This window comes from Penicillium angulare (genome assembly GCF_028827245.1).
Source record: "Penicillium angulare strain IBT 27051 chromosome Unknown utg000005l_segment0_segment0, whole genome shotgun sequence".
In the NCBI taxonomy this organism is placed as follows: domain Eukaryota; kingdom Fungi; phylum Ascomycota; class Eurotiomycetes; order Eurotiales; family Aspergillaceae; genus Penicillium; species Penicillium angulare.
Window position 1 is genome coordinate 3,593,528 of NW_026623164.1, and position 25,402 is coordinate 3,618,929.

The 25,402-nt window shown below is 47.0% G+C and overlaps 11 protein-coding genes across 11 annotated transcripts; 5 read left to right on the forward strand and 6 right to left on the reverse strand.

Moving 5' to 3' along the window:
• Positions 1–1,318: 1,318 nt before the first annotated feature.
• Positions 1,319–1,557, reverse strand: N7478_008706 (uncharacterized protein; the record flags this gene model as incomplete). The annotated part of the gene is made up of 2 exons (XM_056924920.1): positions 1,319–1,357; positions 1,390–1,557. The coding sequence occupies 2 exons, from the start codon at positions 1,555–1,557 to the stop codon at positions 1,319–1,321; spliced, it is 207 nt and encodes a 68-aa protein (XP_056777646.1).
• A 485-nt stretch (positions 1,558–2,042) lies between these two features.
• On the reverse strand, positions 2,043–4,342 carry N7478_008707 (THO complex subunit THO1/HPR1; the record flags this gene model as incomplete). The annotated part of the gene is made up of 4 exons (XM_056924921.1): positions 2,043–3,698; positions 3,764–3,882; positions 3,936–4,014; positions 4,103–4,342. 4 exons carry the CDS (start codon positions 4,340–4,342, stop codon positions 2,043–2,045), a joined length of 2,094 nt encoding a protein of 697 aa, XP_056777647.1.
• A 249-nt stretch (positions 4,343–4,591) lies between these two features.
• On the forward strand, positions 4,592–9,008 carry N7478_008708 (RNA helicase aquarius; the record flags this gene model as incomplete). Its single annotated transcript, XM_056924922.1, has 4 exons — positions 4,592–4,800; positions 4,868–4,968; positions 5,029–8,505; positions 8,581–9,008. The coding sequence occupies 4 exons, from the start codon at positions 4,592–4,594 to the stop codon at positions 9,006–9,008; spliced, it is 4,215 nt and encodes a 1,404-aa protein (XP_056777648.1).
• Positions 9,009–9,231: 223 nt separating this feature from the next.
• N7478_008709 (PaaI family thioesterase) lies at positions 9,232–10,325 on the reverse strand (the record flags this gene model as incomplete). Its single annotated transcript, XM_056924923.1, has 9 exons — positions 9,232–9,295; positions 9,351–9,429; positions 9,491–9,509; positions 9,567–9,613; positions 9,693–9,764; positions 9,823–9,865; positions 9,971–10,036; positions 10,191–10,260; positions 10,312–10,325. The coding sequence occupies 9 exons, from the start codon at positions 10,323–10,325 to the stop codon at positions 9,232–9,234; spliced, it is 474 nt and encodes a 157-aa protein (XP_056777649.1).
• A 206-nt stretch (positions 10,326–10,531) lies between these two features.
• N7478_008710 (TFIIH/NER complex subunit TFB2) lies at positions 10,532–12,080 on the forward strand (the record flags this gene model as incomplete). Its single annotated transcript, XM_056924924.1, has 3 exons — positions 10,532–10,655; positions 10,711–10,798; positions 10,877–12,080. The coding sequence occupies 3 exons, from the start codon at positions 10,532–10,534 to the stop codon at positions 12,078–12,080; spliced, it is 1,416 nt and encodes a 471-aa protein (XP_056777650.1).
• A 201-nt stretch (positions 12,081–12,281) lies between these two features.
• On the reverse strand, positions 12,282–14,066 carry N7478_008711 (Zn(II)2Cys6 transcription factor; the record flags this gene model as incomplete). Its single annotated transcript, XM_056924925.1, has 2 exons — positions 12,282–13,941; positions 13,993–14,066. The coding sequence occupies 2 exons, from the start codon at positions 14,064–14,066 to the stop codon at positions 12,282–12,284; spliced, it is 1,734 nt and encodes a 577-aa protein (XP_056777651.1).
• A 524-nt stretch (positions 14,067–14,590) lies between these two features.
• Positions 14,591–15,647, forward strand: N7478_008712 (NADP-dependent oxidoreductase domain-containing protein; the record flags this gene model as incomplete). Its single annotated transcript, XM_056924926.1, has 2 exons — positions 14,591–15,040; positions 15,108–15,647. The coding sequence occupies 2 exons, from the start codon at positions 14,591–14,593 to the stop codon at positions 15,645–15,647; spliced, it is 990 nt and encodes a 329-aa protein (XP_056777652.1).
• A 703-nt stretch (positions 15,648–16,350) lies between these two features.
• On the forward strand, positions 16,351–17,304 carry N7478_008713 (uncharacterized protein; the record flags this gene model as incomplete). The annotated part of the gene is made up of 1 exon (XM_056924927.1): positions 16,351–17,304. One exon carries the CDS (start codon positions 16,351–16,353, stop codon positions 17,302–17,304), a length of 954 nt encoding a protein of 317 aa, XP_056777653.1.
• Positions 17,305–18,231: 927 nt separating this feature from the next.
• Positions 18,232–19,088, reverse strand: N7478_008714 (uncharacterized protein; the record flags this gene model as incomplete). Its single annotated transcript, XM_056924928.1, has 4 exons — positions 18,232–18,295; positions 18,518–18,848; positions 18,897–19,001; positions 19,070–19,088. The coding sequence occupies 4 exons, from the start codon at positions 19,086–19,088 to the stop codon at positions 18,232–18,234; spliced, it is 519 nt and encodes a 172-aa protein (XP_056777654.1).
• Positions 19,089–19,432: 344 nt separating this feature from the next.
• N7478_008715 (uncharacterized protein) lies at positions 19,433–20,975 on the reverse strand (the record flags this gene model as incomplete). The annotated part of the gene is made up of 2 exons (XM_056924929.1): positions 19,433–20,716; positions 20,778–20,975. The coding sequence occupies 2 exons, from the start codon at positions 20,973–20,975 to the stop codon at positions 19,433–19,435; spliced, it is 1,482 nt and encodes a 493-aa protein (XP_056777655.1).
• Positions 20,976–24,147: 3,172 nt separating this feature from the next.
• Positions 24,148–25,338, forward strand: N7478_008716 (gelsolin family protein; the record flags this gene model as incomplete). The annotated part of the gene is made up of 1 exon (XM_056924930.1): positions 24,148–25,338. The coding sequence occupies one exon, from the start codon at positions 24,148–24,150 to the stop codon at positions 25,336–25,338; it is 1,191 nt and encodes a 396-aa protein (XP_056777656.1).
• Between the last annotated feature and the right edge of the window lie 64 nt (positions 25,339–25,402).

The window sequence follows — 25,402 nt, forward strand, 5'->3', positions numbered from 1 at the left end:
CGCAACAACTTTAATTTCGGGGCCAAAAAGGAACAAAGAAAAGGACTGTGCCAAGCATACTCCTTCAATTTCGTATCGCACGTCTAACAAACTAATGTACCTGTACCTCCATAGAGTCGTAGAATGTCTACACGTCGTCATAGCGGCGAGCTAAACGGACAAAAGGCTGACGCAAGCTGAATTCTTGGCTCTATGGAGCTATTCCTTTCTCTCTCGTTCTCCCCTGATGCATGTGTAGATGTACAGCCCCAAAGCACGTTCTCCCCGGCAAAATGGGCCGAAGGGACAACTTGGCCCTGTAGATCAGGATAATCGCTGCTGCAAACTATCGCGATGGAGTGTTCCTGACGACATTTGTTTCTCTTTTTGTCAAATGTACTTACTTAGATGCATAGAGACAACAGTTATACAGGCGGGTCCAAACCCAGCCGATCAAAACTTTGGTTGACAGTGTCATCCGTCTGATTTCCATGGATCGCCTATACTTTCACGCTGGATAAGAAGGTCTTTAACTCCGATATCCTCTAGCAGCTAGTAGCTACCGATGCCGCACGCCGTATTCGGGACGATGGAGCTTCTCACTTGGATCTATTGAAGTATCAGACGTATAGTTCCAAGACATTGGCCTGTGCATTCCAGATTGAGCACGGAATCCATTGAAAAGAAGAAAAGAATTCGAAGACAAAAAAAGTAAAAATCCAAAACAGAAAAAAGGAAACTCGAAAGTCCGTCCTCCGTGCTTGTAGCGTCCACCAAAGCTCCACTGCGGATCTCGCAACACTCCGACCCAAGCGGTGGGCCATACCACAGTGTTCTTTGCTCACGGCACTTTTTGCGATCAGTGCGTCTTTTCGAGAATAATCCTTTCCTGACCATGCACAGCAGAATCCACTTGGCCGCCCGTAATCCGTATGCATTTGTTGTTAACAACCGCCCCAATCCCCTCCGGCCCGGGGGTCGCAGCGGACCTCCCGGACAATTACCCTCTCTGTCTGCATTTTTGCTCAGGGGCCAAACTTATGTGCCCACTTTCTTACATGCCGCTAGCTCTATGCGAAGGTGTAGTAGCTTGAAATCCTCTGACGCCGAAGCTTCCCAGCTACACGTTAGTTCAATGGTCTGGTCTCAAGTGAAACATGGCTGCGACGGTTCGACGCCCCAGCCTTCCCACTGCAATTAGACCAGGGGTAAAGGGGGGTTTCTTCACTATTTGCACGTGGAAAAGGTTTCTTAGACATAATTTGATTTGAATTATTTATTAAATACCCGTTTTAAATCGGAAAATATATGTTTACACATGTTGTGTGGATTGTTCATTTCATGCAGGAACCTCAAGTTCAATAGAGTTGCCGATCAACTAAAATAAATAAAAGAAACAAAGGAAAATACCTCAGACCCCACGTCGGTAGCTAATTCGGCATGAGAATACTCCATGTATGTTTGCCCTAGATCCATGATGGATCCATTAACACTGAAGAGATACTGTTCTTTCTTGTTTGGGTGGTATGTCTCCTTATCGGCACATTGAATGCGAGGATCACCAAAGTCCTGCTCCATAATCGTTACGACGCGGTGAAACAGACTGCAGGAGAACCACATTTGATCGGCACATGCTCGATTCCGGATGCATAGGCGTTCGCTGCAGCGGGCCTCGCAATTCCCCAGAAAGTGTACTGCGAACTGTCGGGTCATAGGCTACCCGAAGCGCAGTGATTGGGTGGCGTACCTGCAGGTCACCGGAAATTGAAAAAGGAGACGCGAGGAGTATTCAAGCGGTAAGTGAAGCAAGCAATGTGTCATCGTCGAAGAATATGCATGTATTGAGTCGCGGTGGGCCTGTCGACTTGGAAATTGCATTACCCTGCAGCCTTGTGATGGTGATGCAGCAAGCAAGAACCACATGGGATTTGAACCATTGGATGTGGTTGATCGAATATGATATGTTATTCAGACGATGCTTGTTCTGGATATACCTCCGCGGTATCACAGAAAGAGGTCAAAGCTAGAAATATCCTGCTAAAACTTTAGGAAGTTCCACGCTATCAGGTTGTCGAGTCTTTCATGGCATCATCTCCGGAAAGCGCGCTAGATGCGCCAGGATTTCGGTCGGTGGCGGGATTCTCCTTACTAGTAGCTTCCAATTCTTGATGGGGATTCTCGGTGACCGGTTTGCTGTCTTCAGTGGTTTCTTGCGGTTCTCGAGGCTCCTGATTTTCCTGGGCTTCCTGGGGTTCTTGGGGCTCTTGCGCTTCCTCAGTATTCTCTGTGAAATCTTTGGAATCGTGCTCAGTGGTCTCGCCGTTTTCGGCACCCTGGTTTGCTTCTGTGGGTGGCGGTGTGTCTGCTGGTGGTGCAGGAGCTTCGAACAATGCCTTGAGATTATTTCCATCTTCGATCTTGTCAAAGGCGGAGAGCCTGGATTTAGCAGCAAGACGAAGAACGCGCCAGGTCTTACTGGCCTTCGATATGATAGCAACATTCTTATCATCTGGAGTCTGTGCCATGTCAATATCCATCTCATCATCCATGATTCCCATCATGAATGAATCAGCAGTCGGGACGGTAAAGCGATCTGACTCCTTAAGACGTTCAACGTTGGCAAGCGCTTCGGCATCAGAGAGGAATTTTAAGTCCAAGGAGCCCATAGGCGTGGGACGGAGACGTTTGTTGGTGTATATTTTGCTAGCCTCATTTCGCGCCTTCATATATTCAGGCACTGGAATGGCGGGCTGCTCAATGGGGGGGCAGCCCTCGGCTTTCCATCGTACCCAGTTTCTGTCTCTGGACAAGACAGTGTCCACCATGCGATAGTAGAACTTGCCTTCGAGGCCATCTGCCAAGTATCCTTCAATGCTCTTTCGCATGTTTGCGACCCATTTTGCGTCATCGTCACTCAATGTAAAGCCGTAAAGCACCGATTTGTTGGTTAGATCTGTCGATCGTGTCTTGGCTTGGGATGTAAGAGATAGCATGAAGTCCAGAAGAATAAGAGCTTGTACCAAAACGTGTCGTCGAAATGCAGTATCACTGACTTCAAGGTCGAAAAGATCTCGGCTGGTTAAGTATTTCGGATTAAAACTTGTCCCAAACTCAGCTCCATCGTTCATGCGTTTTCGTTTATGTGACTTGATAGCTTCATCGGAAGAACGTGCGGGGGTTTTGTTTTCAAGTTCCGTGTTGATATTCTTGAAGGCATTCAAAGTGGCCTCCATGCCAATTTTGAATGAAACAAAACGTTCAGTATCAAACATCTTGGTGGGAGTCGAGAAGAAAGACTGCAGGTTCCAGAAAATAGGATAAAGAGCATTTAAGTCTACCTTTTCATCCGGCTTCCCTTTTTGACCACCCGAGATAACAACTTTGGGCAGCTTTGGGGTACCTTCATTCTCTTGGCCAGTAGCTTGAGGTGTCCCTGCTGCTGCACCGTCAACCATAGGTGTGTCCTCATTCCCTTCGGTCATGGTGGAGTCCCCCTCCTCGTCACCAAGCTTAGGTCGCGAGATTTCGTCAAAGCTGGTGACATTTTCAGTGTGAAACTCTCCTCGGAGGTTGACTGAACTTTTATCGCCGAGTGGGAAACTTTGAAACATGAAAATAAATACACGTCCACAGAATACGGTATCTTCTGCTCGTGACAGCCTGCGAAGAAGCTCATTGCAAGACCGGAGAATAACCAAGCTCTTTTGCTTGAAATGTTTCTTTGGGTGAAAATTAGTACCGGTGTTCTCAAATAAACCAGTCTTTGAGAGGTGGTATGTCGTACCTTAATATTCCGCTCTCGACGCGACTCTAGATAGTCAAACACCTTGCGGCAACCGTCAATTGTCTGGCTATCCAGCAATTCCTCAATAAGCCAAAAGATCAAGCCGGGTTCACATTGTTCTACTTATGATCAGCAAGGATAGTCTTTGTTCGGTAGGACGTGGATGACCGACCGTTGTCAGAGAAGATAGAAACGATATCGAGGAGGTTCCAGATGTCAATGAAGGAAGGTTCGTTGATAGAGGTCGCAGCCTAGCGAGAAGAGAGTCCAAATATTAGCCACTTTCTACCAAAAACATCATGGAACTCATTTCTTCATCAAAGAATAGCTATATCTTACCACAGTATGATAAAACTTCTCACGAAACGCAATCTCTACCGCAGCAAGCCGAGTCTGCGGGTTTAGAGACTTTATGATCTCATCTTGCTGTGGTGGAAGCTGCCAGATCAGTTCGCCCAAAACTGCCTCAGTCAACGGAGGCTCGATCTGCTTGTCGGGCTTGATTTGCGCCGCGCGGTCTAACAGGCCATTCACCTGCTCTTTGTAGACCTGTACAGCCTCAACTTCCACCGGAGCCATCTTCATCCAAGATGGTAATAATAAGGTTGAAAGAGGGCAAGGGGCGTGGCGGAGGAGAAGGAAAGGGAAGGAGAAAGTCGAGGGTTGCTTTGAGGTGAAGGGGGCAGTTTGCGGCTCGGCGGAGAGAAAAGCCAAGACTTTGAAAAAGCTCCCCCCAGCTTCAACTCGCTGTTCCCGACGTGCGCTGATCCACCTCACGTCCCTCAACCAACCTCAGTTTACCAGGAATAGGGACAATCGAGTGCTGCGATGGCGCAGAGTCTCGATGCCAGACCAACGGTGGTGGACTTTCGCGAGGACAGCTCGTGGGTGCAGCTGGCCAAAGCCCACTGGTTGGATACAAAAGTCCGCAAGGCGAAACCAGATGTGATCAAACAGCAATTGTGGGATCCACTAGAGAAAGAGAACTTCAACAGTCGCACCCTTCTGATCTTGGAGAACCTTAATATCTTGGAGAAGTATGTTGCCCGCGATGATTCTTGGATCGTTTCTTTGCGCTCAAGGCTAACCCGATCGCGGTTACAGATTTCTCTGGCCGACGTACACTGAAGATGCTTCGAACCACCATGTTCTGCTGATCGCACTTATCGTGAGCGTGAAATATCGCGAGCATTTACCGATCTGGGGTGAGTGAATGGTTTATGACCCTGTCTTCTACCCTACGTATATACTGATAGTGAATGCAGACATCTTCTCCGACCGCAGCGATGACTTCTCAAGCCTCTTCCACCGTATTCTTTCCATGAGCATCGATCCCTCACTAGCTACCCATTCGCGCATGTCCATAATCTCGTTCATCATTGGCGCCTTCCAGTCGCTGGATAACGTACTGATCCGAAAAGAATGTGCCCCACTCGTCTCGATCTCGACTTGGCACAACCTGGCCAGTGATGAAGCCAGAGAGCGCGTCATTGCGAAGTCCCCGGCTTTGAAGAAGGCATGGAGAGCCGCAGGGAAGCGATATGATGCTGGTGATGAGGCTGCTAAGGCTAAGAGTCGTTTCGAACGGTCTTGGCTATATACCATGCTACTGGACTTTCTGCAGAAGCTGAATGGCCCGGAGCAGCACCAAAACGAGGATTTACTGTACTGTGAGCGGTTCTTGGAGCTACTTGTAGATTTGTTGAGTCAGCTTCCAACTCGTCGCTACGTCAATACACTCCTCAAAGACCTCAATCTTTTACCGGTTATCCGCCTATCGCATTTGTACCGCAACCCGGAAAACGCTCTTTTCCGCGACTTTTACAGCCTCGTCAAACATTTCGTCGATTTTGCTATTGACGATCACTCAGGCGATGCTCTTTCTCCACAGGCAGTCTACGATCTGCACAGCAAGCAGCTGGCGCAGTTACAGCGAACATCTATGAAGTATTTCAAAGACAAGCTCATGATCCTTGCCCTTTCCAATCTTGGCTCTATTGAACAACGATCTGAACTCGAAGGGCAACTCTCACCTTTGGATGAGTCGGAGCTGCAGAGCCTATGCTCTCACCTAGGGTTTCGAACAAACTACCCGAAGTCCTCAAACGTGACACCAAGCCACCAACTGTATCTGGAAGTCCTTCTGTCTTTCTACGAACGGAAGCTAGCTTTCCAAGAAGTTGCATCGCAATTGAGTGTGATCCCCACCGAGGAGAGCCTCTACGATCCAGCTTTGTTAAGGAACGAGACCTATGATGGATCCCGGCCCCTGGCAATTCCTAAATTGAATCTGCAGTACTTGAGTCTTGGAGACTTCCTTTGGAGGTCTTTCCTCCTTTATCGGTCCGAGGCTTTCTTTCAAATTCGCAAGGATATGGAGGCTGTCGTTAAGCGCATGCAGCCTCGGGCGAACCGCAATGGCACCTTGAACTTCGAGGGGTTCTCTCGAATGGCAATCCCGATTTCTAAGCCCGCCGTTATCGAAGTTGCCCCTGCAAAGGTAGGTTCATCAAATCCATCATTCGTTCGCGCGGAAATCGCAATCGAGGTTGGAAGACTTGCAGATCATATTCGAAAAGAATGGGAATCCCTTCGTCCAGATGACGTAGTCTATCTACTGGCCGTTCAGACATCATCTCCCACGCAGTTGGGTATCCGCGATGATACCGCGGAAGCACCTTGTATGACCCATCTCCGCACGGCAGAGATTGTGCAGGTGCTCGACGAGCAAGGTCGCGCTCTGCGACAACCAGCTGGTGGCCAAACAAATGGGTATAACTCTCGCCCACGAGTACGAAAACTTCTCGTCAATCTGGATGCGGCAGCATTCAAGGCTGACAAGGATCGCCAATTGACAGGCAAGCCGGATATATATCCTTTAATCAATGTGGTCGCCAGGAGAAAGGGCAGGGAGAACAATTTCAAGTCGATCTTGCAGACAATGCAAAAGCTAATTGTCTCGGATATGAGCCTTCCTTCCTGGTTTCAAGATATCTTCCTCGGTTACGGTGATCCGGCAGGGGCCAAATACACCAATCTGCCGAACCGACTTCAATCCGTTGATTTCCGTGATACCTTCTTGGACTGGTCCCACTTAGTGGAAAGCTATCCTGGCAAGAATATTGAGCCTTCGGGGGCTGAAAACTCTAGCTTCGGCCCTCCCTATGTCCTCGAGAACGTTGAGGCTGAGACGACTGCGGCCCCTGCGGCTCCAGCAAAGAAGCGCAGACGCGAACAAACCGAACAGGCGGAGGAAGGTCCCACCACCGTCCGTGTGTCAACCTACAAGCCACCAAACCCTGGCCCTTACCCCGTCGACGCACCTAAGCATAACACTGTGAGGTTCACACCTGCTCAGGTCGAGGCGGTTGCGTCCGGTACTCAACCGGGACTAACTGTCATCGTGGGGCCACCTGGCACTGGCAAGACAGACGTTGCAACTCAAATAATCAATAACCTATACCACAACTTCCCCGCTGAACGCACACTTCTCATTGCCCACAGCAATCAGGCACTTAATCAACTCTTCCAGAAAATCATTGCGCTTGACATTGATGAACGCCACCTGTTACGATTGGGTCACGGAGAGGAGGAGCTGAACACCAATTCCAACTACAGTAAATATGGTCGGGTCGAATCATTCCTCGATAACCGCAACAACTATCTGTCAGAGGTTATGCGGTTAGCAGCGTCGATCAGTGCTGAAGGTGCCCACGGAAATTCATGTGAAACGGCTGGCTATTTCAATACGGTTTATGTTCAACCTGCATGGGCTAAGTTCTGGGACAGTGTTAACTCCGAAGAAACTTCCACGGAGGACATTGTCGCATCATTCCCATTCCACACATATTTCTCAAATGCCACTCGGCCTTTATTTGAGGCTGATTCATCCAAAGAGACAGCGTTGGATGTCGCTGCAGGCTGCCAGAGACACATTGATCGAATCTTTTCCGAGCTTGAAGATATTCGACCCTTTGAGATTCTTCGACAGCCTCGAGACAAGGCCAACTATCTTCTTCTGAAGGAAGCCCGCGTTATTGCCATGACCTCAACACACGCGGCAATGCGCCGACAGGAAATTGCAGACCTGGGCTTCCATTATGACAATGTTGTTATGGAAGAAGCTGCGCAGATCACTGAAATCGAGAGTTTCATTCCAACTGCCCTTCAAGGCATGAAGAATGGTGAACTAGCTCTCAAGCGCGTCGTGCTTTGCGGAGACCATCTGCAGAACTCACCCGTTATTCAAAATCTTGCTTTCAGACAATATGCACACTTTGAACAGAGTCTCTTCCTCCGCTTGGCCCGCTTAGGAGTCCCTGTGATCACTTTAGACAAGCAAGGTCGATCTCGGCCTAGCATTGCAGAGCTCTTCCGTTGGCGTTACCAGGAGCTGGGTGATCTTCCGTCAGTCGAGATGGCAGAGGAGTTTAAATCGGCTAATGCAGGCTTCCAATTCGATTATCAGTTCATTAATGTCCCTGATTATCAAGGCACCGGTGAGCGTGAGCCTACTCCTCACTTCGTCCAAAATCTGGGTGAAGCAGAGTATGCCGTTGCTTTGTATCAGTACATGCGATTGCTGGGCTACCCAGCGGCTAAAATATCGATACTGGCCGCATATGCAGGACAAACTGCGTTGATTCGGGATGTACTGAACCATCGCTGTGGCAAGAACCATCTGTTTGGTCTTCCAAAGATTGTGACTACTGTGGATCGATACCAAGGAGAGCAGAATGATTGTAAGTCTTATCCCCAATTATGGACAATCAGGTCCCTTCTTTCCAACATTGTACTAACCCCCTCTTTTTTCAAAGATGTTATCCTCTCCCTCACTCGTACCCGTACTGTTGGCTACCTACGTGATGTTCGTCGTCTGACTGTGGCCCTGTCACGTGCTCGTCTGGGTCTTTACATTCTCGGTCGCCGGGAAGTATTCGAAGGTTGCTACGAGCTTAAGCCAGCGTTTGATCGCCTTCTGCAGCGCCCAGATAAGTTAATGCTTGCTCCGGGTGAAATGTTCCCTACTACTCGAGCGCTGGACGCTGACGTCGAGGGCACTCCAATGGAAGGACTTGAGCATCTTGGCCAGTACGTCTTTGAGATGACACAGGCCAAGGTGAAGGCATTGGGTGACGGGCAGATGGTTCTGGATGGTGCTACTCCCGGTGGTGAAGATGCTGCTCTAGACGAAGATGAGGTCATGGGAGGTGCCGATGAAGATGAGGATAGCGATATTGTATGAACATGTTTGCACAACATTTATTTGCAACAAAACTTGAAGCCGGTTAAATTACCGCGTGAATGATATTTGATCTTGATGCACTTTGAAATTATACTCTCTTGATCCTCATACTGCGACTGTAACTGTAGGCTTTGTATGGATGTTCATGGATGTATAGGCTTGTAGCACATATCATGGTCTATATATTCAATGTATGAAGCGAGGTGAACTTCATTCAAGATATTTACTTAAGTTTATTGATCTCTTCCACAATGTTCTGCGGGTCTCTCCAAGCCAAAGTGACATATCTAAGTCGAATTAGCGTTTGTATATGTTCAATGTGAGGGGGTCTGATCAACTCACTTGGTGTGGCTGCCTCGAGCAACAACATCACCCTTGGGGTTAGTGAACTGGATGTTTGTGAATGCGAGAGTTTTGCCGACTATTCGCTGTCAGTTGAGACTCTTCTGAAATAAAATAAGTTGTCAGTGTTGTAAACCTACACTTGTCGCAAGTCACCTCCTATATTCATGTTAGTATAAACAATCAGTCTCATCGAGTGCTGGGCATGAAACTTACAGCCAAGATTCTGTCACCAATTTTGCCTCCTGAGTTCAGGTAGGTAACTATTTATAAAACAAATAATTGCATTAGAGCATGGTATTTCTCAAAGCTATGATCCCATATCTTTCCGGGGGATGTTACCATTGAGATCAGTTGATACGCCAGTTGCAAACAATCCACGAGACGCTACGGCCAAGGACCCGCCCAGGTCGACTAAAAACCGTCAGTGTGTATTCGAGTATTATCAAGGTTATAAAGACAGACAACATACCCATGCTGGCAATCGTGCCTCCATGAAGGATGTTTAAGCGGTTCTATACAAATGGTTAGTTCCAGTAAACCAAGTCAACGCGCGCAAACTCCAAAGTATGATAAAGGGTCTCAATCCAATTGATACTTAGAAAATCATCTGCACTTACAGTGTGATGTTTCTGGACATCAAGTTCGAAGTTGACAGTTCCAGGCCGAGCAGCAGTAACGCGAAGCTAAGAATATACCGATAAGCTCACATCCCAATGAAAGGGATCCTCATAGGGATCCATATTAAAAATTAACATACACTATCCAAAAGGCTTAAATAATCGAAAACGCAACACAATCAGCGACTGACATATCTGAAGAGTAGACCATTCCACTTACCGAGGCTCTAATCCCGAAGAAGCCCGAAAGGACTCCCAGACCTAGAAGGAGTTGTGGGTGAGACGGTGTTCTGAGAGATAAAAACCATCGGGATCAATGAAGACATACAGATCGAACAAACCTAAGGGTCGTCATATTTTCAACTGTCAATTGAGTTCTAGATAAGAAGGAGAGAACGAAGTAGCCTCGTTCGGCAGTTGACGTGCTCATGCCGGAAACTGCACAAAGTGGCCGCTGCGCCCACCGGACTGTCTTAGCCCATGACTTCACCGCGTTGTCTTTGACCTGAATCGCTTTCTCAGCAAAGAGGCACAGAGGTGCCAAATCTCTCCCTCATCAACATGGCGGCACCTACCTCCCGCCCTCTCGAGTATCTAGAGGGTCTTCCCGGCGGAATCTTCCTACAGCTTTACAAGCAACCGTCTACCGCTCTTGCGATTTTTCGGCGCATGCTGCCTGACTTGGGTATCGGAGCTCTTGAAATTTCGGCATTGATACCCAGAACTAACTGTGAGGATAGCAAAATGTTTTGTCATGGCCCTGCTGTACTTGAAGGATCCTCTTCCTACGGCTGATCTTGAAATATGGGTCAAGGCTGAGAGCAAGAAGTGAGTGCGCGTGACCTTTAAAGCTATTGTGGAGGGGAGCAGTGAAAGCTAACGTTTTCCTACTTTATCTATTTAAAGGCAACGAGATAATGCTCTTTCGATATTGGGCAGATTACACATTCTATCGACTACTCGGACCGAAAATAATGCTCGGGCATACATGGTTACCAACCCATTCGCGTCGTCGCTTCGTCAAGCTCTTACAGGTTCTGAGGATACCCAGTCATTCGGTGTCTTTTCGCAGGTCCCCGATCAGAGCACAGTGACAGTTTCAGATTTAGACGATTACGCTCGACGACAATGGGAAGGTGTTCTTGGGTACATGGTGGGAACAAGTGCTTTGAGTGGACGTGATTCGGTGAACCTGAGCAAAGGTGTCAAACAACTCCTGCAAGCGGGAAATCTGGTAGAGATCAGAGAGCGCCGAGTGGATATTACAAAGGATGGATTCGGTTTCGTGTTGCAAGATGTCAACACCCAGGTCTGGCATATTATGATTCTCTACGTTGAGAGTGCCCAATCACTGGGGATGGACAGTGTCGAGGTTCTATCGTTCCTGTTCCTGCTTAGTAGTCTGGAACTGGGCCAGTCGTACGAGAAAAAGCACCTCTCATCCACACAACAGCAAACTTTAGCCAACTTGGCGGATTTCGGTATCATCTACCAAGAAACACCCGAAGCAACGCGTTTCTACCCCACACGACTTGCAACCACGTTGACTTCTGATTCAAGTGCGCTCGGTAATACCGCCAGTGGCTCACTATCTGGTCCCGAGTCCGGCGGCGTCATCATCGAAACCAATTACCGCCTCTACGCATACACATCATCTCCTCTTCAGATTTCTCTGATCTCCCTCTTTACAAATCTGAAATATCGCTTTCCGAACTTGGTTACGGGCAAAATCACTCGGCAATCAGTGCGTCGAGCTATCGAGATGGGTATTACCGCTGAACAAATCATTTCTTACTTGATGTCGCATGCTCATCCCCAATTACGGAAACACAATGCTGCCCATTCTACCGCGAATACAGCTCAGGCTTCAGTACTTCCACCAACTGTGACCGATCAGATCCGCCTATGGCAACTTGAGCGTGATCGTGTGCGCGCCACGGCAGGCTTCCTGTTCAAAGACTTTAACAATTCAGCTGAATATGATGCTCCTTGCAGGTATGCCGCTGAGATCGGAGTGTTGGTCTGGAAGTCAGACAAAAAGCGGATGTTCTTTGTGTCGCGGCATGAGCAGGTGGCTGCGTTTCTTCGCGACCGAGCTGTCGGTAAGTAGGTCAGGTTTGAAGGCTACATTATAACGATTTGCGGGTGTCGGAAAGACACTCATTTCCAGTATCAGGCTGGCGTTTCCTTTGGTCCGGCGGGCTATTTTACGAAATAATGATTGGTTTTTGATTCATCTAAAATGATGGTTCTCTAATATTGGAGATATGTACAATATAAAAATTAAATTTGGCTATGCTTGATTTCCATCTTACGAACTTGAACAAGATCTTCGAGAGAAACTGAACAACGGCTCTGGGTCTCCGATCCATCCAGGCCTTACTTTCCGCTTATAAGATAACCATTGACCCCCTTCTAACTTCTTATAACTTATAAATGTGTCTCCTCTGACCCGGTCAGGCAATATAACCGCTGCATCTGAAATGCGCGATGACAATTTAATGGACGGGCACTCAAACTTCTTGCCTGATAGGTCATCCCAAATCATAGGCCCAGGAAGACCGGAATCCTTATAAACAATCCCGTCTTCTTCAATTTCCACCACCTCATCCAACACATGGGCCAGGAGTGGTCCGTTCCATACCCCTTCTCTATGTGGAGCAGACCTGAGAATCCTGATCGCTCCTCGTCGAATTTGAGGAATACGACATTTAAGCGCCGCATAGTATACGGGAGGAATGAAGCCAGGCTCCACGGTGAACCCGTGGGACGAACAAGATGCCTCAGGAGCATTGAGTATATCCTCGATTTCTTGAGCCTGGAAACCCAAACTAGTAATCCAGAAGTTCCAAATATCTCTGAACCCCGATAAGATAGCAACGAAGTTTTCTGTGTAAGAATCGAATATCATCTCATCGTCCGAAAGACAAACAGCGGCCATTACTGTTGCCATTTCATGATATATACGTAGCAGCAAATATCCGCATTTTTCTTGACGAGTCGCCTCTGATTCAAGACGAGTAAGAGAGATGTTAAATGCTTTGCGCCAAAGAGACAAATCTGTCTGGATTTTCTGCTGCGTCTCTAGCATTGACGCATCACTTGTAGTTCTTTGTGATGCTCGTATGTCATAATAGTGTCTTTTGAGGCAGTGGACTCTGTTCAATAGGTCGTCAAGAGTTTGTCTCGATTCTAGCACGGAGGAAAAAGTGTATGGGATTGCATGAAATTGTGGATCGCGTGTCACGGTACACATATGTGATGGGATATGTCCAAACATAGCTGATTGAATAGTTAAGCGCGAATAAGAATCGATCAGGGCATTATGAGTAAAGTCCTCTGCTGGACTAAGAAGACTCGGTGCCATCAACGAACGAGGCTTCGGTGATGAAATCTGAGAAAGCAATTGAATTCCATAACGCAGGTGCGCACTGCCCATTTGGTACTGCCCGCGCAGATATTCCAGTGTCACGAAAAGCATACAGGTGATCAAGGCAACTCGCAAACTATGTTTCTGGCTAACACCAGTCGTTGTGCGTAAATGGTGAATAGCTTTATTGTATTGTTGTAACGTGTATTGTTCTGCGTCATAGCTGTATGTCGCAGGGATTGTCCACGGTTCATAATTAAGATCGAACCTGTGGGCTGCGGATAATGCAACTACTGCGTGACGCACGGCTGGTTCTTGAGCGCTTGCCTGCAGGACTAATGTCTCCCAGAAGTCGGATGCAAAGAGACCAGCGAACTTTTTTGTGGTTTTCTCCAAGAACCAGTCGAAGTAGGCTTGTTCGTCGGGGGTCATGCTGCCACTGGGAATCGGTGTGCAGTAGACTGATAAGGCACGGCTACTCTGTGGTTGACCGTAGGGAGTTCCGCCTCCTCCCCAGACACCGTAGCCATCGCAGACACGCCCGGTTGATACACAACGCCGACATGCTGGTCGGCTCTCGTCGCATTTCACGCGACGGAGTCTATTGATTCGGTTAGGGGTGTTCCTGTCGTTTCTTTGATGAAGGACTTACTTGCAGGTCTTGCAGCCTGTCTTGACTTTCCTCTTATTACGAGGCTGTTCGGAGCCATTACTAGATACATGCATCTTCGAGAATCGAGATCACATTCAAAAAATGCTGAGTTGATCAAGAGAAAGTAATCTGCAGAAAGAGAAAGAACAGCTGGAATAGATCAAGCAGGTTACTGTAAGCCTAGCTAAGGTGGAGTTGGGCGGGGTCGGACTGATTGGACAGCTCGCAAACTATCGTCTGTGATTGATTGATATTCTGCGAAGGTGGAGCATCCCCACAGCCCCGTGTTCCCATTGGTTTCCTGTCTTCTATTATCACCGTCTACATTCCCGCCCGTTAACTCCGAATATCACAGAGCGTCATGGACTGAAATCGGTGGCACAACAAGAAAAAGAATTGCATAATATGGTAGGCTTTTGAGAAGCGATATGACTATCATACCCGAGTCGGTTCTGTTATTCTGTCTGAGCAAAGATATTTAAAGACCCAAAGAGCCCCTCGATATTTCTCATTCATCATTCAATCCTCTTCATCTACTTCACAGTTCACTACATTTCTTCAATCAAGTCTTCTAATTAATTAATCCCTCTGATTCAAAATGGCCAATATCCCAACTCGAACCCTTGGTCGTGATGGCCCACAGGTGCCTGCTGTTGGCCTTGGTCTCATGAGCATCGGTGGTGTATATGGCTCTGCTGGTTCTCTGGAGGACAAACTCGCTATTCTGGATCATGCACATGCTACTGGCCAGTGGAACTGGGACACCGCCGATCTGTATGCCGATAGCGAAGATGTTGTTGGAGAATGGGTCAAGCGACGAGGCGACAAGCGCAATGACATCTTCCTTGCTACTAAGTTCGGCTGTATCGTGGAGGGTTCCGGTGCTTTGAAAGGAATTCGATCGGACCCAGAGTACGTCAAGGAAGCGTGCAACAAGAGTCTTGGACGTCTAGGAGTGGATACTATCGATCTCTATTACTGCCACCGTGTTGATGAAATCACTCCCATTGAGAAGACCGTCGAGGCTATGGTCGAATTGAAAAAGCAAGTGCCTACCTGCATATAACACGAGTTCAAGTACGGTGCTAATACCATTTTGTCACCTCTACAGTGAGGGAAAGATTCGATATATCGGACTTTCTGAAGTTTCAGCAGCCAGTTTACGTCGTGCCCATGCTGTACACCCGATCGCTGCTCTGCAGATCGAATATAGCCCTTTCGCCCTTGACATCGAGTCACCTCAGACAGACCTCTTGAAGACCTGTCGTGAGTTGGGTGTTGCAGTCGTTGCATACAGTCCTATTGGTCGGGGTCTGTTGACTGGAGACTTCAAGAAGTTTGAAGATTTCCCCGAAAATGACTGGCGTCGTATCTTGCCTAAGTACCAGCCCGAGCACTTCCCTAAGATCGTGGAGCTGGTTGAGGGTGTGAAGAAGGTGGCCCAAGCTCATGGGGCCACGCCCTCCCAAGTTTCGATCGCATGGTTGTTGGCTCAGGGGTCCGACATCATTCCTATTCCTGGCACACGGTCGCATCAGCGCATGGATGAAAACACAAATTCTGCTCTGCTCAAGCTTTCTGATGAGGAATTGAAGGATATTCGTGAGTTGGTTGAGCGGACCAAAGTTGAAGGAGATCGGTATGCTGCAGCGTAAGGCCCCCCCCCCTGGTCCGTGTTGTGATGTGACCCCCTTACTGATTTTTTGCATATAGAATGAATATTAATGTGGTTGCCGACACTCCGCCACTGTGATGATCCATGATCTACTTAGAGTACTACTGTACTATTTATCTATTGTATTTAGATCTCCTCTATTCCGTGACATCAGGCAAGGCTCGCTCTTCTTCAACATCCGAATTTTCGTAGCAAATCGCCGGTTAATAGTGGAGAATGACATGCATGCCAAGTGGCCAGTGCACAAAAACCCACAAAGAAGACCAAGATAGACACGGCCATTGTGTTTCCCCTGCGTAGTTCCGGATCTGATAGATAACTCGGATCGATCGTACCGTACTGCCAGTGGCTCTCCCCTTTTTCCCACGAGATTAAGATAAGCTCGACTCACGGACCTCTCCATCACATATTGTTTCAATTCTAAGTTGTAAGCCTCCTCGATCCCTGCGAGGGCTGGGGGTTAAAGGAACAAGTGGAGACGCGGGTTCATCCCTTAGCCAATTTGCTTCTCGTATTTCCCTATTTCCCGTTTTCCCGCGCCCCCAAGACTTCGACCCCGCGAAAAGCCGCCCCTGGGCCCTTTTCAAGTTTCTCTTCCTCTTTTTTCCACCTTTTGTTCCTTTTGTTACCTTTAACGAACCAAAACCCCCCAAAAAGAACGCATCCTCACATGCAACGAGGACATGTCTTCGTCCAGCGAAGCCAGTCCCGGCAACTGGATTACCGGCAGCTATACGGGCGATAGTAATGGGGTGCGCATCACGATCGCGACCTTTGTGGGTGTCGCGTGGTACAACGTGTTGGAGTTGATTGTACTCATCTTCTTAACCTTCAAGCGCTATGAGGGATGTTACTTTTGGAGCATGTTGATTTCTTCTCTTGGAATTATTCCTTATTCCGTCGGTTACTTGATGAAGTTTTTCGCTTTGACGACTGCCACCTGGTTACCTATCAGTTTACTCACAGTGGGCTGGTGGGCCATGGTGACGGGCCAATCGTTTGTTCTTTATTCGCGACTGCATTTGGTCGTTGAGAATCAACGTATTTTGCGCGCTGTCAAGGGCATGATTATTATGAATATTTTCTTTCTTCATGTCCCTACTACGGTCTTGACTTTTGACTCCAATTATTCCGGGACTTACGCGTCTGTCTCCGGGTACGATGTTATGGAGAAACTTCAACTTACTGGCTTCTGCGTTCAAGAAGTTATTATCTCCAGTTTGTACATGTGGGAGACTAACAGGATGTTGAAGTTGAATCCCGATCGCGGTAGTCGGAAGACTATTATGCAGCTACTTGCTGTCAACGTCTCTTGTGTGTTGATGGATATTGCATTGATGGTAATCGAGTTTATGAACTTCTATATCTACCAGACGACTCTCAAGGCTACTCTGTACAGCATCAAGCTTAAGCTGGAGATTGCTGTTCTTGGTAAATTGGTCAACATTGCCCATCAACATCTCTGGCAATCGTCGTCTCGCGTTGGTCGTGGCCGTTACCCTTCCTTCGTCGATCCTTCACAGATCACCCCCAATTTCAACAATCCCGACTTTACCCACTCGGACTCCTTACCGACAAGTTCGGGGTCGAAAGGTCGCGCGACCGGATTTGAAGCTATCGATTATGAAGAACCATGAGATCTGATCACGCTCTTTGGATATAATACTCATTAATTTATGCCGGGTCACAATCGAAGTACCCGAGCGTACAGTCTTATGACTGCCGATATCTCGCGATCGCTCTTGCATCCTCATGCTACGATCTTGCTGGAAAATTTCCCAGGGCTGCATGGATAGTGTTTTCACCTACCATAATATGGAACGACAGCCGTGGGAAACATGGCAAGAATCAATCTTAAACAAACCTTGCTCTTGGGCTGCGGCATTTCTGTTCCACGGACCCCTCAAAAATTCGCGCCCATGGACGACTTCGATATTTTTCCTCTTTAGGGTGAACCCTTGGACTTTGCGCAAACTTGGTGCCAAATCGGATTCGCGAGCAACGAAGCGAGTCATTCAATGTGGTTTGACTGTCGTGGGACTGGAGATTTCAACTGGCAAGATGGCTTCTAGTGAGAAGCCACAAGAGAGAGCCTTGGGGATATTTACCTGTATAATACATCACGATGTTACGAAGTTCTAGCATATTGCATCAATACCCAATCATCTGCATGCCTGTTATAGGCTATCGATCTGTGTTAAATCTGTCGTCTGGGCTTTTCCAAGTTTATCATTGGCTTTTTATTAGAGTGATTAATAGTCGTCATTATCATGACGCTCATTAAATGTATACTGATGCCAGCGAGGCCTCTGCATATCATTATTCCATGTCTTTTTCATCCAGCGGGATTCCCTTCGCTGTTTAAATTGTCCATTTCTTCACTATCTAGATTATTATTACGTCCTATCCCCAGCAATAAATCGCACTAGACCTTAGATGTAAAGAGATCCCTTTCATTTTCCTGCTGAGCCAGGCAGCATTACTACATCTCACAGTGCATTTCATCCTCAAATGCCCAGAAAGACAGCGAACCTCAGCAAATATGCCCCGTCAGACATTCAGCATCAATTTGCTTTCTGGATCACCGCAGGCAGGTTTGTGCTGCTTCCAGTGACCACGCTGACAATCCTAGTGAAATGAATTAGATTCATATCCCCACAAGCCGAGACGAAACCAGAAGGTCATACCTTATGACAGTACCAGGCAAGTTGGCACGTGCCGCACTTCAACAGAGGGCGTCCAATATCACTATCAATCTTTCCACAGTAGAAACAGCTAATTGTGGGCTGTCAACTTCTCTTACAATACCGATGTCTGTATATACGACCAATATCAAGAATTCCAACATACCGCAGGTCGCGAACGCTTCGAGCAATCCCGGGCTGGTAGTGATCGAGAGCAGCAATGAATTGAGGTCGACCCGGAGCACGAAACCCTTCGTCGAAAAGGGCCATAGTATAGCCTGTATTGCAGTTAATCTGAGGAACCGGTTTGCGAAGGTGTTGCATGTTCTCAGAGGAAGTATGGGCCCCTGCAGCAATCATCACAGCGCCCAGAATGACAGTGCAATGTTTTCCATTCCACCCTAGATCCTTCGACTTGCAGTTGGTTAGCAAGGTTTCCCCGTAGCTACTTGTGCCCAGCTTTTCCCGGACGTATTTCACTTTCTCGTCGGGCATTCCTTAAAATTTGTCAGTGTGCCCTGGGTCAGTTGGAAGAGATGACTTACTCATCATTATCATGTCTTCCATGCTGTGTTCCCCTTTTTCCTTTATTCCAACATGATTCTCTAGGTCTGCTAGCAGGCCAAGGTCGCTATCACCCTCGAACATACCTGAGGTAAAGGAGTTAGATGTCCTGTTCAGATTTCATTGATGAGGGCATCACAGGCGGACCACTTACGACGGCCCCAGCGACCCATAGTAACAGCAGAGTAGAGGGATTTTAATGAAGTTAATTTTTATGAAGTGCAGAATGATGGCAGGGGAAATGTAAGGGTAGAGAGGTCAAAACGTAGCAGGATAGGTGTGCGAGTGGGTGCGATAGAGAAAGGGAAAGAGCAACAGGTGAGCTCACTTTGCTTGCCTCACCACCTTGCAAATTAGGCAAATTGGACAAACTCATTAAAGAGTCTCTACATAACCAACTAAGTAAGTATAGCTGCCTATTCTCTATTTGTAAAATTTAAGGAGGACAATGTCCTTGAAAGACATTTAGAATACATACACACATAAACAACCATAAAAGCTTAACAGCTGAGATTCCTTACTGGAGATTCAAGTTTGTCTCTATAGATCGTAGCTCTTGCTCGATCTTCTGCCAAACTCGTGGGAAAACACATCCCAGAACCCAATAATTCTCCTCATGATCTTGCCCAAGGACGACGAAAATGTCGAGATCCTTGAAGGACTGATCAATATCTCCGTTGAAATACGAAAGCATTGTTCCTGATGAATTTTTCCTTTTCTCAGATACATCCCCCGGGCGTATAACTGCAGCACTGAAGTCCACAGTTCTGATCACATCTGCCTTGAGCAAATTATTAAAAGCAACGACCCTAGCCCATGGTTCTCCAAATATCAGCCGTGGAGTGCCACCAGAATCGACATCACGAAGAATACTCTCCAAGAAACAGACGGTCTGTTTTGCAGTACCCTGTTCCGTACAATGCTTGCGATGTTCAAGTGCAATGGATCCAACACCCTTGCTACCAAGCTGGGAAGATAAAAATGAATATGTTCCAAGCACCATGTTTCCGAGAAAAACTCCACTAGACTTCACTAGTATTGGAAGCCGGAATCGAGCGTTCAGAAGATTCAAAACTGTGAATTGGCGAGATTTTCGTTCTGACAATGCGACTGCCCGAGTGAACCATGCAGTGAGAATATCACTGCTGCTAATGAACGCTTGATCTTCCACTTCTTGGGAAGTTGTCGTAACATCTTCTTGGGCCTTGACTTTCATTTTCGCAAAAGCATCTCGAGGAATAAAGACAACTTTGCGTTGACGGCGGGAGCTCCACAGTTTACTCCATAAGAATCGCACTACAAACACAACAAGACCCATCCCTGCAAGGCGATGTTTCTCGAGCCCAAACTCTTCCGGCGTCTCATTATCATCATACAACGCGTCTGTTTTTCGGAGAAAATCTTCTTTTGCACCAAGCACAGGCAGAACACTTTCCTCTTGTCCCGATAATACCAACGACCAAGCTGCCAGTAGATCCTTTGCACCTATTGCATCCATCAACACATGGGGCCACGCCAACCCGACAAACGTCCCGTCATTGAAAGAAGTAACATGTAATGAAACTGATGGGAGATCCTTTTCAACCATCTCATGGAAAGTCGGCAAGTTTTCGCGTGCAATAAGTGGCCGGAATTCAGCATCATGAAGTGGCTGGACGGACGGGGAGTGAGTTTCTTTGGGTAAGCGACTTGCAACCGGATGCTTGTCGATTGTCATGTCAAAAGTATTATGTGTGAAGAATACACTTTTTTGTTCAGGATCTGATGAATCTAGCGCGTGTATCTCGAGTTTTCCAGATTTCTTTAGAGTGTTAGCCTTTTATCTTGCTCCCGCCCCCTGAGATTGAAGAGACGTTGCTTACATTGCGTCGTAGCCTCCCACCAAGCTTTTTCCAGTCTCCTTTCTCCAAGAGCTTGACTAACGCCTCATTGAGCTTGGTTGCTTCAATAATATCATTGAAGTGCATCATCCAGTTGACATAACAATGGTTTGCTGGGCCATCATCCATTACGTGCACTGGATATATGTCACCAGGCGCGGTAGAGATTTTGGCCGCCATTTTTGTCGGTTTGGGGGGTTGGAAGTCTTCAAGAGAAAGGACGTTTTATTTTATTCGTAAGAAGGAATTTTCCGACACGCGCCGAGGTATATAAATCTAGGCGTTTCAGAAAGCCCAAATATTGAGGATCTCAATTTTCCGTGGAGATGTTATAGGGGTGGGTCTTGACGAACCTTATCCCGTTCATCACAAGAATGTGGATGCGAATCACTCGGGATTTGGGCCTGAAAAATGGAATCCTAATTATTGACCCGAGTTACCATCTATGTTTGGATGATTCTAGGTAATTGTATCTAAAACATTAGTCTAAATTTCTTCGGTTTGAACAATCCCAAAAGTAAAAGATGTTTTCAACAGATGCTTCTGAAATACATAGCAATACGCCTGGGCAAGATACCCATTCAATTTGGGCGAGGAATGAACACGCCCAATATTTAGTAACAGATGTAGGCTAAGCTGTGGGCCTCGGGGATTTGTGTTTCGGACCTGGTTTCTCGTAGCGTGTTTCATTCATCTGCGAGTGGTTGCATTCTATCACAAGGCCCGTCAAAAGACATACAAATTATGCAGCAATGTCTGACCGGTTTATTCAACATCATCGTGATCTTGGCTATCGGGTAAGAGAGGCGTATTATCATCCAACACAGGGTCAGCTTCATCAACGGCCGAGCTTTTATATACATAAGTGCATAAGGCCAAAACGATTCCTTCCTGAAATCCTTGAATGATAAGATCGATCCACGGATTCCACGCGGCAAACCAACGGCTCTGCAACGATTCCTCGTCTAATTTTACATACTGGATTGCAAGCGATACGGCTACCAAAAAGTAAACCGGGTTTTGGATTGCTATCGTGAGAAGACCGAGGGCTCCTATACGTCTCAGTCTCCAGGTACAATAGAGCTGGGGGAGGCTGTAGACGAGACTCAAAATTGACGAGAGTCCGACGGTCCCGAAAGACCAGAGCTGAACCTGTATATAGTACCCCGGCGACTGAATTCGTGGATTTATAGCAAAGGACAGTAATGGAATAAGCATAACAGCCTCGAGAGAAAGAAAAACGATCATTGCCACTTTGAAAGGAGGCGAAGTTGTCGGCCATCTGTCTGGTAGTTGTTCTTGAACCCGTATCTGATCTTGGCGTTGATCGTGTTGACCCTTCGCATTGCGGCCCTGTTCCCGCTGTGGCTGTTCTGATGAACCGAGAGAATAGTGTGGCGAGTGGTAAAGGTAGATAATGAGTCTACAAAATCTGGTTAGCAGGCGTTATAGTGCTCGGAGTGAGTACATGACGTGCGAGCCAATCCAGTCTGCTGTGAATTGCCAGATATCCATCATTACAATCATGCATTTGCTGGTTGAACTCTGCTCACGGCATCCTTGCTGCCTTTTGAATGTAGCGAGAAGAACTAAGATATTAGCGAGACAAGCGCCTGAGTAGATGGCGCGCGATAAAATGTACATAGGCGATATGCCATCAAGCTTGGGACGATAAGTTTTGATGCGGACATATTGAGGGATGTATGAGACGAAGATTAGCAGCAGAAGAATCCTAGTCAAGTCAGCGTTTCTGTACGACTCCAGAGGAGGGCAACTTACAAATTCAGCACTTCCCCCCAGGGTCGAGGACCGGAGGAACGAATCTCTGTCGCCAAAGCTGTAGTCTACTATTTCCATCGAGAAGGTAAATATGTAAACGTCACTCCACGGTGAATTTCGCAACACACCACCTATTATGATAAAGAGGACAACGGGGGAAGGATGTGGGAAACTGAATCGTCAAAAATGGCAGTTGCCAAGAGACTGGGCGGCTCAATTTGGCCCCCGGAGTCTAGGGTCTCCTTACAATAAAAAAGACATCGGAGATAGGAAACGATGAAAAGTAAGGTATTTTTTATTGAGCCTTGCATTCAAAGAAATATGTTCACAATACAGTATCGTAGCATAAGATACAATCGGCGATATTATCGTTGCGATACCGGCGTTGTTACGAGCTTGTGAGCCTCTCAAGGCCATAATCCCAGGCACATGGAACTCTGTCGAATGTTAGTTAGGCTGTTGTGATGATAGTATAGGCATTCTGCTTGTTTCCGTCAGTCTAAAAAAGGCCACTATAGATATTAAACAAAACAAGGCATCAAGATGGCTAAACTACCAAAATACTATCCTCCTCACTATGCCCCTGCGGGATCTTTAGACTCGAGAGAAAGCAGGCATTTTTACCCAGCCAACACTTGGATACATTTGGATGCATATGTAAATTGACGGTTGAATACACAGAGTTGTTGAAGGAGCCGCAGAGTTGTAGAGATGTAGTGGAGTGAAATTAAACTCCGTTGAGTGAAGAGAGAGAGAGAGAGAGAGAGACTATAATGAAGAAACAAAGCTTACTACATATGGCGAGGCCTGATTCAAATGGAGATAACCTATTCCATCAGGAGTGCCCCTCTTGTTTGCTTAACATTGATGGAGGTAACCAATTCTCATACATAATTAGGCTCTCTTTCGTCTCTCACTTCCTACCGTTTTTCCTATTTTCAGTCCTAAAGCCTAGAGGACCCCCTCCAGGCTTCATAGATGTCCCATTCTCATATATGATCTTCACATATATAATTAAAGTCTCTCTCTTTCTCTTTCTATTGCATCTTATCTCTTTTCATCTTCTTACATTTTACCTTTTTTCACTGCTTTAAGACCCCTAGAAACTGCATTCGGATATCTCAATAGAACCCCCTCGAACGAAAGGAATCGCCATGTCCAACCTCAGTTTTCCGTGCGCGAATCAGAGCCCTGAAGGCAGGCACACCTGCCAGAATTGCCACCTCATTGTCGTCAGTCCCTCGGCAAATATTCCTAATAATATTCTTTTGCATTAACATATCTGCTTATAAAGGTATTGTGGCCGAGAGTGTCAAAAGGCTCACTGGACTGATAGATTGATTGATGTAACTATGTTACCGATACGTCTGCACAATATCAGAGAATTCACCGATAAATTTGTACTTTACAGTATTTTGATAACACACCCCGCCAAACATACGCAAGGGTCATGTGACCAACTATGACATCAGCCGATCTGGTGTTTCTATTTTGGTCCATCTCACACACGCACGCAAACACTTCATCAATACTATTTACACAACAAAGAAGCATATTCAGAAATCAACACAAGATGCCTCCCCACGAAGGACTGGTGCATCCTAAGGAATATGATATCAAGGATAGCAATGTAGAATTGATCGGATCCGACCTTGACCACCGCGTCAAATACAATTCCGCTGCTACAGAGCCCGCATGGAACAATGGGAAAGTGGGACAAGAAGCTGGCCTCCTCATTTGGCGAATTGAGAACTTCGAAGTTGTCCCCTGGCCAAAAGAGAAGACCGGCCAATTCTACGATGGCGACAGCTTTATCGTTTTGAACTCTTACAAAGTCGGCGACGACAAACTAGGCCATGATATTTTCTTCTGGCTCGGAAGCAAGACTACTCAAGATGAAGCTGGTACTGCTGCCTACAAGACCGTGGAGTTGGATGAATTTTTGCATGGTGCCGCATCACAACATCGCGAGATTCAAGAGCAGCCATCGGAAGAGTTCTTATCGCTTTTCCGCCATTATACTATTCGCTCTGGCGGTGTGCAGTCTGGATTTACTCATGTTGAACCTGAGGAGCCTAAGGAGGTTACTACGTTGCTTCGTATCTTCAAGTATCCTGGATCTGGACACGTTAGCCCCATTATTGTTCATGAGGTGGAACCAACATATCAGAGCCTGGATGAGAATGACGTATTTGTCCTGGATAAGGGCGAGAAGATCTGGGTTTGGCAGGGCAAGAAATGTAGCCCGATGGAGAAGGCTAAGGCCGCTCAGGTTGTCAATGATTTGACCCTGGCAAAGCACGTCGATGTCGAAGTTCTGTCACAACTTGAATCTAGATCTAAGATTATTGTGGATTTGCTGGGTGGCAAGGAAGTTGACCAAAGCTCTCTGCAATCTCAGCGACCCGGTTACTTCTCTAAGGTCGCTCGTGGAGAAAGTCGTGAGACTCGCCCTCGTAAGCTTTTCCGACTCAGTGATGGGTCCGGAACACTTTCATTCGATCTTGTGAAGGATGGTACTCGCTTCCAGACTTCTGATTTGGATGGTCACGATGTCTTCCTTTATGATACTGGGAGCCGGTTGTGGGTTTGGCAGGGCCTCGAGGCGAGTGACAGGGAGAAGGCCGTATGGCTTAAGGTCGCTCAAGCCTATGTCCGACAACTTCAAGACAGCCTCGGGGTTTCGGACGCTTTTCTCACTCCCATCTCCAAGGTTGTCCAGGGACATGAAAGCCCAGCCTTTATGAAGGCCATCCAAGTTTAGATCTATACATATGACAGCTTTCTACATAAAACCCATATTTTAACCTGGGTAGTTGATGTTGATC